At 46.5% G+C, this 11526-nt stretch overlaps 1 protein-coding gene across 1 annotated transcript; it reads right to left on the bottom strand.

The window, feature by feature from the left end:
- Positions 1–3059: 3059 nt before the first annotated feature.
- On the bottom strand, positions 3060–7927 carry LOC127311706 (probable methyltransferase PMT17). The gene is made up of 6 exons (XM_051342166.2): positions 7737–7927; positions 5584–6284; positions 5283–5493; positions 4882–5179; positions 3742–4209; positions 3060–3547 (listed from the first exon to the last, which is right to left on the bottom strand). The coding sequence occupies exons 2-6, from the start codon at positions 6277–6279 to the stop codon at positions 3322–3324; spliced, it is 1899 nt and encodes a 632-aa protein (XP_051198126.1). The 5' UTR covers positions 6280–6284; positions 7737–7927; the 3' UTR covers positions 3060–3321.
- Between the last annotated feature and the right edge of the window lie 3599 nt (positions 7928–11526).

Below are 11526 nucleotides of genomic sequence, written 5' to 3' on the forward strand. Positions count from 1 at the left end.
GATCACGGTGCCACGATCGGGCAGCACCTCCGTACTCGGTCACACGTTCGGTGTTGATGAAGATGAAGTCCTTCTCCCCGTTCCAGCGGGCAGCGGAAGTAGTAGCTCCTCCTTGAATCCGGCAGCACGACGGCGTGGTGGTGGCGGCGATGGAGAACTCCGGCGGAGCTTCGCTAAGCGTGCGGGAGAGGTAGAGGAGAGAGGGGGCGGCTAGGGTTTGGGAGAGGGGATGGCCGGCCTCAAGGGGTGCGGCCAAGCTATGGCTCTGTGGTGGCCGGCCCCCTCCCCTATGCCCCTCATTATATAGGTGGAAGCCCCAAGAGTTGTAGTCCAAGTCTTCGAATAAGACCCCAACACCAAAACTTCCCAAAGGTGGGAAACCTACTCAAGGAGGGAGTCCTACCCAAGGTGGGACTCCCACCTTTTCCTTAGGTGGGGTAGCCGGCCACCTCAGGTGGAGCCCACCTGGGACTCTTCCCTTAGGGTTTGGCCGGCCAAGCTTGTGGAGTCCCTCCAGGACTCCACTTTCCATAGTGCCTTTCTTCCGGACTTTTCTAGAACCTTCTAGAACCTGCCATAAATGCACCAGATCATTTCCAAACTTGGAATATGACTTCCTATATATGAATCCTATTCTCCGGACCATTCCAGAACTCCTCGTGATGTCCGGGATCTCATCCGGGACTTCGAACAAAACTTCGAACTCCATTCCATATTCAAGTTCTACCATTTCAACATCAAACCTTAAGTGTGTCACCCTACGGTTCGCGAACTATGCGGACATGGTTGAGTACTCTCTCCGACCAATAACCAATAGCGGGATCTGGAGATCCATAATGGCTCCCACTTATTCAACGATGACTTCAGTGATCGAATGAACCATTCACATACGATACCAATTCCCTTTGTCACGCGATATTTTACTTGTCCGAGGTTTGATCATCGGTATCACTCTATACCTTGTTCAACCTCGTCTCCTGACAAGTACTCTTTACTCGTACCGTGGTATGTGGTCTCTTATGAACTTATTCATATGCTTGCAAGACATTTAGACGACATTCCACCGAGAGGGCCCAGAGTATATCTATCCGTCATCGGGATGAACAAATCCCACTGTTGATCCATATGCCTCAACTCATACTTTCCGGATACTTAATCCCATCTTTATAACCACCCATTTACGCAGTGGCGTTTGATGTAATCAAAGTACCTTTCCGGTATAAGTGATTTACATAATCTCATGGTCATAAGGACTAGGTAACTATGTATCGAAAGCTTATAGCAAATAACTTAATGACGTGATCTTATGCTACGCTTAATTGGGTGTGTCCATTATATCATTCACATAATGACATAACCTTGTTATTAATAACATCCAATGTTCATGATCATGAAACGATGATCATCTATTAATCAACAAGCTAGTTATACAAGAGGCTTACTAGGGACTCCTTGTTGTTCACATAACACACATGTATCAATGTTTCGGTTAATACAATTATAGCATGGTATGTAAACATTATCATAAACTTAAAGATATTATAATAACCATTTTATTATTGCCTCTTGGGTATATCTCCAACAGCGCATAGTATCATTAATGGTACGAATGGCACGCTCGGCTTTAACGTTCTGCTGGGAAGTGCATGGGCATAATAGTCGCAGGGCGGTGCCGTGGGTGGTGAGGAGATTATCAACAGTCTTGTTGAGGAACTCGAAACCGTTATCTGTCTAGAGGGAGCAAATAGTGACACCAAACTGCATGCGCGTAAGCGAATTTTTTTTCCGAGAGTACGTGGGCAACTTATTAAAGCGGCGTCTATTCCTAGAAATTATTTCAAACTTATTAAAACGCCGTGCATAGGTACACTTAAACATTGCGATTTGAGACAAATGTGCAAGTAACGAAATAAGAAATCGCAGCCACTTTCCGGTGATGGCAACTGCATTGCCCAAAGGAAAGTGGAAGAGACATCGAGAGCATTACCCAAATGAGAGTACAAGGGTCGTCGAGGGCGTTTCCTCCAACTAAACACGCTGAATACTACTATAGCTCACCATGGGACGGCCATCGAAAGAGCTACACGCTCCCGAGCCTCCAGCATTGAAATAAACAAACGGTTACGATGAGAAACGCGGTAACACGCCCCGTCGGATACTATTGTACTCGATGCAAGAGCTCTGCTCCAACCCTCGGTACTAAAATAAGCCAAACCCTATGGTTAGCCTCCGCCATTTGCGCGATAGCGCAACGGGTATTATTTGAAAGTTATTAAAACGCCGTGCATAGGTACACTTAAACACTGCGATGAAAGACAAATGTGCAAGTGATGAAATAAGAAATCGCAGCCACTTAACCATAATACCCGTGATAGCAAGTGGATTACGCAAAGGAAAGTGGAAGAGATATCGAGAGCATTACCCACATGAAAGTACAAGGGTCGTCGAGCAATGCGATAACACACACGTCGGATACTATTGTACTCGATGGAAGAGCTCTACTCCAACCTTCAGTACTAAAATAAGCGAAACCCTATGATTAGCCTCCGTCATTGCGCGATAGTGCAACGGGTCATCTAGTTTTGATAAATCTCAAACAACCTTCATAGCAGGGAGGGAGTAGATTCCATCTAAATCTACATTAATATTTTTTTGAGAATATCTACAAACAATAGTTAAACAAGGTAGCCACATCTTCGATTTACACGTAACCAAACACCTTCAGTTTCCCTCTATAGCCAAGTTATATATAATCCACTAATGGGATAAACAATGATGAGCCAAAACTGCTTCAAAATATTTTGTTAGCAACCAAACAAAATACAGAAAAAAGCCCAAGCGGGCCCAAGCTCGGTTTTCACGCATGCAGGCCAAATCTGAAAATAGGCAAAGATCAACACGAGGATCCAATCGGGCCCTTAATTTACCTCGACGGACGACGGGGTTGTTACATCCATACGCATCCGCCTGCCATCAACCTCCGCTGATAGTCTGTGCTTCAGTTAGCCGTGACTTCTCCGGCAACGCCTGTGAAGGCCAGTTAGTGGGTGTTCTTCGGATTTTCAAGCGCTCAAATAATCCACCCACGGCACACTGATGAGAGAGAAAATACCTCTCAAAAACATTACAGTGAACACTCTCCCAAGTGAGAGTGGACCGACGTCATCTTACACACCATCCCCGTCTATCTATCGCGAAAATACTGAACCAACTACCTACGTAGTTCAGATTGCCACCAACGTTGACTCAACAGAAAGGCTGAGAGGATGAAGGACGAGAACTGGTAGGCTCTGTTCAGAATACTAGCGGGCCTATGTACTGCTACTGCTTCTGAGCTGGCTCAGCGGTCCAGTAAGTCTTGACAGCCACAAGGATCTTCTCAGGGTTAAATGGCCCAGATTCATGATCCATGATCTGGCTCTTCCACCGCATGCCTTCCGTGATTGCCTGTACCTTGACCAGCATCTCCACCGTGTCCCGGAAGATCACCGTTCCTTCAGGCCTCAGAATCCGGTCCATCTCCAGGAGAATGTATATCATGTCACACCTGCAAGCATTGCGCAAAATTACAATTGGTCCAATGGCTTAGATGATAATCATCAGTCTCTCTACTTGCTTAATCCCAACTATCTTATAATGACCCAATTGCAAAAGGGAAATGCAGCAGAAAAAAAAACGAAATAGAAGTGCATTTGAACAGCACAGAAAACCCATCCCAAATCTCCAGTATATTTTCATTACCTGTCCAGATAAAAGCTGAATACTTTATCAGCATGGATGAGGTCATAGGTCCTCGGATACGTCGAGAAAGCCTCGCACCAGTCGTGGTACGTACCAATGAACCCCCGCTCGTAGATAACACCGAGCACATCGCGAGCAGAGCCTGCAGGCACTACGTTCATCACCCAGAGTGGATACTTCATCAGCGCAGCTGCGAAACCACCCATCCCTGCGTCCATGTCCATCACATTCCTGTATCGCCCCTTGGCCAGTGGTGGAATCAGTTTCTTGTAGTATTCCACTCTCTCTGCCCACAACTTGTTGTCCTCCTGGAACTTCTCAAGGGTAAGGCCTGATAACGAACCTTGGGTTATTCTTGGAGGAACTGCAAATGCTCTTTCTGGCCATTTCTCGAGAGCTCCACCAGCAACTTCTTCTTCACTTTTCACATCCGGGAGAGGGGATATGCATGTCTCCATCTTCTTGTACCTATGTAGTCGCACAGTCAGTTTGCTTTGTGGTGAAGGAAATAACAAAAGAAGGTACTGTGGTGAACGTGGCGATATTAAGGTATCTATCTATGACTATACTAGCGTGCTGCGGTTTCTAAAACTGTGACTTACTGAATTAATAGAAAATTTTAATGAACCATAAGCTATAGAAAGGATTGTACTCAGTGGCGGTGACAGGCCCCAGGCCACACGGGCCTTGGCCCGGGGCGTGAGCCAGGAACGTAGGCTTTACTGTAGTAAAAATAGACACTGTCGCGACACTGTAGCTACTGTAGCGTGAAGATGGCCTGGGGCGTTGGCCCATCCTGGCTCCGCAACTGATTGTACTAACGTTTCCTAAACCAGCAGTAAATACACTGATAGTGTAATTCACTTAAGAACATACCATTCAGAACAGTTTTAGGTAAACCTGCTCAATTACTTCCTTTTTTTGAAGGATAGGAAATTCAAGAAATTATTCAAATGATCAGGTTGGTGAAAACATAATCTTGCTAGGGCCAGCCAGGTTCTCTATTTCAGAACAGTCAGACATAAAAAAAACAAATCAGTGCTTGAACGGGAAAAAAGAACTTCTGAAAGTACAGATAATGAGGTACTGCAAGTGTGCAGGCAATATAGTTCTGAGAGAGTAGCATATCAGTACTCTTACCAAGCAGAGTCCACATCACTGCTATTGCAAATCTGTGGAGTTTCTTCGATCTTCCGACTGCTAGCACATTCCATGTGGTTGATAGGTTTCTGCCATATAGCAAGATCATCTTTCTCCACTACCTTCTTCCAGCAGAGGCGCTTTGCCAAGTCCTCAATTTCATCTTGCTCTTGCTTCAAGTCTTCTTCTGTCCTTTGCCACCCTTTGGAGTGCCTCTTCCAGTGGACTGGAGGCCCAGAAAGGATCCAGTAGCCTCCTGGTCTAAGAACTCTGTCTACTTCAACCAGATACATACCATCTGTCAAGAACAACCATAAGAGATGAGATCTATTATACATTCATTGAACTGTGTTAAACGTACATGTAACTAGAAATCTGTAACAAGGACATGTAAACCCTACCAAGCTTGTTCCATGGGATCAAACATCTAGAGCAGTGAGCCATGTCAAATGCTCTAGCAGGGTATGGGATTCTATCAGTTGCCATCACTCCAATCATGGCGGGGACTCCACGCTCTAATGCGAACTGTACCTGTGCCTCATGAGAGTCCCTTGGTGCAAATGACATGGTAATGATATCCCTCTTAAGAAGAAAAGCACCCCAACTCGCAACCTGGATAACAGCCAGAACACTTTCATCCTTAAACCCCACAAACTTAAGAGACAAGACAAAATATAACTGAAGTTGATCAAGCAAACTCACCCCACATCCAGTATCAAGTGCAGTCCTGATGTTGCCGTCAGTTAATGGTATGAGGGCGCTGATATCATCAATATAAGCATCAGCACCATGCGGGAACATCGTGCCACCGCCAGGAAATCTAAACCTGTCCCCTTCAACCTGAATCCAGTTCTGGACAGCCTTTTCGATACTCAGCTCCCGGTGAGGAATGTTATCGTACCACGCGAAGTCACGGCTCTGTGGCCACTTGAAGGGGTTCTTGTAGTTTGGAGGCGCAGGGATAAGGCAACGGAATAGGTCCTCCTTCTTGGGGCAGTGCCTCTCCCTGTACTGCATCATCGCCTTCGGAAACTTCCTCGCCCTCCTCGGGTCATGGCAAGGGGTGTACTCGCTGTACTTGAGCCGGCACGCCGAGATCTTCTCCGGCGCTAGCGATGACTCGTTGAAGCCGACCACCTGGTGGTGGGCTTGGAAATCAAGAGGGGCGCCTGAAGGCCGAGCTGAGGCGGCGCTGGAGGCGCGCGGAGCGGCATCGCTATCATCGTCACACTGGGTTCTGGTGTATACAGCGGGGGAGAGATTTATATTTGATGAGGAAGTGCCCTGCCAGGCACCGAGAATGTACGCCGTGGCGCACAGGCCGATCACGCCGATGGTCAGCGTTACGCGCATCCTCTGGAGCTCCGGATGGCGGATCCCGCCCTGTTCTTTCCCCATCGGACCTGCAAAAAGCTGCTGCTCAGCACCATATGGACAAGGAGCAGCAGTAACGTATGGCAAGGAATTAAACTGATTGAGCAAGTGCTTGCAGAAGAGAACAAAACCAGGCAATCAAGAACTCTGAAATAGTAGCAGAATGGAATTCTGGCAGGCTACAAAATTTGGTTGTGGAGACGTGAATGCAAAGCGGAATGCAATGGCACGAGGCTATGAAAGGATGGAGATGCCCTCTCTGCTCCTAAACAACAATGGCAGTAGCATAAAGCAGTGAGAGCACTTTTGCAATGTACTGTCAGTATCATCAAATTCCTATCTATAACTCGTTGTGTGGATTCTTTTTCCCCCCCTCCTCCCCTCTCACGCGTGAACAGTGTTTTGAGAGTCCCTCTCTCTCCGCCGGCTCCCCTCTCCCTCTCCTCCGGCGGCCTCGCCGGCCGGAGTGACTGGGAGAGGGGAGGCCGGGCCACCTCTGTATATAGTAGTCTAGGTCTAGCTTGTGTTCCCCTAGTGGAGTCTGGCGATATGCCGACGGATGGTGAGCTCCCCGCGCTTCCAAGCGGCGATGGGTGGCCGGTGATGGAGGTCCTGGTGGTGCCGACGGCGTGGTGCTGGTGGCTGCTGCTCAAGATCTTCTATCCCCTGTCCAAGAATAAGCTTGAAGATGTGGTCACGGCTCTGGATCTAGGATTCGGGGTCATGGCTGCAGCTATGTGCAGATCCAGGGCGGCTGAAGGTTCGTGCTTCCTGCTCGGTGCTCGCCGTGGTGGCGAGAACGGCTGGACGCTCCAGATCTCCTTCTGTCTCCTTCTGGTTTTGCGTCGGGGGACAACTCAAGCTGCTCCCGGGAGTTTCTCCACGGCTGTCCTCGACTGGCAGTCGTCCCAACTGGTCGTAGGGCGACCACTCCCTCCTCCTTCGCCGGCGACGGGTTTCTCCGGCCGGCGGAAGCAGGTCTACATCAACCTCCAGGCCATGATGCCACAGCGGAGGCTTTTCTGCTTCGTCGGAGTTAGCTCCCGCCTCCATGCCCCAAGTGGTTTCGTCCCCGGCGGTATGGAGGTTGGCTCTGGCGAGCTCTTTGGTGGTGAAACCGGAGCTGGACTTGATCGCGTTTTCTTTTCTCAGTCAAAGGTCCTTTGTGCTAAATGTGTGGGTCGATTTGTAATTTCCTACTTTTCCTGGACCCTTTTTGTAATATGTATCACCACCGCGGTTAATGAAAAGTTGCTCTAGGTCCTTCGGGACCTTCCCCTGTTCAAAAAAAAATCTATAACTCGTTGTTGGAAGAAGGAAAATACTCCAGAATCGATCAAGCCTGCATAAACTAAGATTCCTCTCCTGATTTTCTCTACTGAATTAATCGTCTCGCTGCCTGCCCGCAGGAACTAGCTTGGGAGGAAGAAAAAATCCACCCTTTTTCAGTGAGGAGAGGTAGGGGATTGGCCTGCGGTTACCTCTTCTCCAGCGGCGAGCTCTGGGGCGGCGGCGGCGGCGCACTCTCCCCTGGGCCGATGGATGGGGTAAAATGGATGGATGGAGGGGAATCAATCGGGTGGCGACCACCGGACCCAGAGCGGCGGCGATGAACAGAACAGCAGTTCGATTCCGTTCGAGTGTCAAGGGTCAAATCTACTAGTCGATAACCCTTGCGTTTAGTTTAGTTAGTTTTTTTTTTAGGGAATTTAGTTAGTTATACTGTAGTACATGATAATCTCCTGGGCCACTTTCTTTATGTGGTCGTGCTCGAGGCCGGCCCAAACCCCTATCCGTGGCATGGCTACGATTTTTTTTTTTTTTTGAGAATCAATATATTAAAGCTATCAAGCCGCCTCATTAAAAACCTTCCAGTCCCCTTAGATACCCTGGTAAGGAAAAGAGTGCGTCAAAAACTTGCAGCCGCCAATCACACACCATTACAATCAGCCTGTAGGTTGTGAACTAAGAAAGCAGGTGGCTCAGCATCCTAGGAAAACAACCCATCTTGAATACTTGCAAATTTTGCATAAGAATGAGCTGCCTGGTTAGCCACGCAACGAGCATGATATAAGCTAAAAAGTGTGAAAAACACACTCAGCTCACTAATCTCATCTAAGACATTCTTGACCATAGAACGATCAGTCGCTCAATTGTGCCAAAGATGAACCAGATTTTCAGAGTCCACTTCAAAGACAACTCTACTTAACCCTCTGTCCCTTGCGTAAGTAACAGCATCTCGTAGTGCAAGAGTCTCAATGATCAGAGGATCAGAAATACCACGGTACGTTTTACCCATGGCACCCCTATATACAGGCCCGGTCCTAAGATTTCAAGGGCCCGGAGCGAAATTAAAAACTAGGGCCCTAGAAGCAACAAATGGTAATTTAGAGCTTCTTCACCGCCCCACCCCCCTCCAAATAGGCGCCGGTAGCTGCGTCCGTTGAAGACGACAGCCGATCTTTTACGCGCGGTCGTTTAAATGGTAACCGCCGCTTTGTCTTGCTGCTAAGACGGTCCCACAACCCAAATCAGGCGTGGCTTGACGCACCGGCATGCTCCTTTTGCGCCCGACATGTAGGGGCGGCAAGAACGTGCTGGCGATTTTGTTGAGCCCCAAAACGCACTAACGCATTATTGGACGCGCCGGTGTAAGCCCAAAAACATCATCAGACTCCGAAATCGTATGGGGACGCTATTTTGCTCCCCTGTGGCGATGCTCTTACAAATGCATGAATTCCATGTTACCAATAAACATTTTAAATCGTACAAAAGGAATTGATTTTGATAGTTGATAATGAATGTTTTTTTTAAAAACGTTTTCACCATTCCTAGATGAAAATCATTGACGATGGTATGTAAATATCTAGAACCACGTCACGGTGGTTTTCGGTGCTGAGCGGTCTCCTCGTGACGATTATTTTTATGGGTTATTAAGGGCCAAAATCCCTATGTCCTCTAGCATTTTTTTTTCTCATAGCAACCTATATCGTAATGTAGATTCGCTCCAAAATTCTGCACTTCTCAATTTTTTTTGTCTAGCGTGACTTTAATTACCTTCACCGGCCCCACCCACTTAATCCTCAGATATAGAGCTAAATAAAGGAAATGGGCCCGAGCTGACTAACGGAAAAAGGCCCAATAACCAAAGGTCAGCCCACCAGTTGCATAACCCTTCGTCCTTCTTTCTCAACGGGACGAGAGATAGAAAACTCGACACAAGTTGTAATGGCGCGCTAGATGATCTCCGCCGCTGCTCTTAGGTAGCCGAGACTTGGGGCCCCCTAGGTCTCGGGGGCCCAGGGCGGCCGCCCCTCCCGCCCCCCCTCAGGGCCGGGCCTGCCTATATAACAAACCCTCACGAGCAACTACACCAGTTGCAGCCAAGTTATCGCTGATACTGAATGCCCCATCTGAATTTATTTTCACAAAACCATCTGGAGGTCTCTGGCACTTAGCAACCAGCTTAATAGGCTTAGGATTCTCCCTTGGAAGCTCTAAAGTCTGCAAGGTCTCCTTCACCAACTCAATCGACTTGGCTGGAATAAAGCCAGCTTCACCGTGAGTAAGATTATTCCTTGATGACCAAATTGAGTACATTACTGAAATTATAATAGCTCTCTCCTTTTGGCTGAAAGCTTTCTCACAAAGTATATCTTTCGCCCAAGTTAACGGGTGTAGCCTTGGAAGCTTAACCAAAAGAAGTCCCTTAGCCACCTCCCAGAATAACTTTGCATGACTGCACTCAATCAGTGCATGCATCACATCTTCAGATTCAGCCTTACACAGAGCACAGGTGCTACTCTCCATTATATGTCGCCGTGACAAAGTCCTATAATCAGGTAAAATACCTCGAAGAACTCGCCACCAAAAGACACGCACCTTGGTACTACAGGAAGTTTCCACAGCCTTTTCCACACATCAACATCATTATCAGATGAAGACGACACAAAAACGTCATTTCTGGCCTCCTCCGACTGGCGTGCCTCCATCAAGGCTCTATACGCAGGCAAGTCTACGAATATTAATTTGGTTCAATTTCATTGTTTATTCATGGTGAGCGTGTTTATTTGCAAGAACAATCCAAATGTAGCACAAATGTTTTGTTCCAGTTTTCATGTTTGTCATTACTATTTGTTTATAATAATCTAGTTACAAAATAGTGTGAGTGTGTGACAGTGATATCCACACACGCACGGCGCGCTTACACACAGCCATATGAACCAGAAGTACACTAAAACTAAATAAAACTAAATAAAGACAATAACATCCAGAAATTTCCACATAGATAAAAACATGCCATTCCAATTTTCGCATTTATTATGTAAAATAAAATAATCTCACTGCAAACCACAAGGTCAACATTACAACATAGAGCATCCCATTTCTCTCAACATCGGCTGGGAGCCTCCATATGAAGTGATTGAGCAAGGATCCGAGAATCACATGTACTCCCTCCAGTATTTTTTAATTAACTCAAATCATAGTCAATTAAAAGAGACCCAAGGAAGTACTAGTTTGATTTTTTTTTTTTTTTTTTGAGGGTTGGGGAGTACTAGTTTGATAGCTAAAGGCATCCCGGGGCAGATCCTAGGCCCAGCACCAAACGGAATGAGCTCAAAGTCCCCTCCTCTAAAATCCACGGTTCTTCCCAGAATTTTTTTTTTGTATAAACCAAAAATTTACATTGCTTCTTATTATATAAAACACTGAAAAAAATCGTCATACATATGAGCGCAGAGAGACTAAGTTTTCGATTTACAAGATCATGACAATATGACAGAAACGCAAGACCTTATTTAGGCTCCAGATTACAGACCTCCACAATACAAAAGCCTGATAATGTCGAGACTGCATATATGGAACATGGGGGCATGTGAACCCACTTTTTGAAAAGTTCCATTTGTGATCTCAAAACATGTTTTAAAAATCAAAACACAAAACGATTTCCCAGATGATCTCAAATATGTGCCCTGGACATGAGTTTTGTGACGAAAAAATCTTTTATTTTGTCTCGGCAAAAAGTGAAATTTTGCAGGACTATATAGCAGTATATATGTGACGTATTTTGTCTTTTTTAGATTCTGAAATAAAAAAGTGGTTTCTCCGCGATAACTTTCTACGCACACATGGAACATGCGTACGTAGCCGGATATTTTTATTTCAGAATTTTTTAACATTTGGAAAATGCATTTCCAACTAGGGTTCATATGCACCTAGGTTCAAACCGGACTTTTCCTGATAATGCCCTGATGCCATTGTTGTAAGCTG

Source organism: Lolium perenne, chromosome 7 (genome assembly GCF_019359855.2).
Source record: "Lolium perenne isolate Kyuss_39 chromosome 7, Kyuss_2.0, whole genome shotgun sequence".
Classification (NCBI taxonomy): domain Eukaryota; kingdom Viridiplantae; phylum Streptophyta; class Magnoliopsida; order Poales; family Poaceae; genus Lolium; species Lolium perenne.

Coding starts and splice junctions, on each gene's coding strand:
- LOC127311706 (XM_051342166.2), bottom strand. CDS start 6,279: ATGGGGAAAGAACAGGGCGGGATCCGCCATCCGGAGCTCCAGAGGATG. Junction 5,494..5,583: donor CACTTGATACTGGATGTGGG/GTGAGTTTGCTT, acceptor GCTGTTATCCAG/GTTGCGAGTTGGGGTGCTTT. Junction 5,180..5,282: donor GATCCCATGGAACAAGCTTG/GTAGGGTTTACA, acceptor TGTTCTTGACAG/ATGGTATGTATCTGGTTGAA.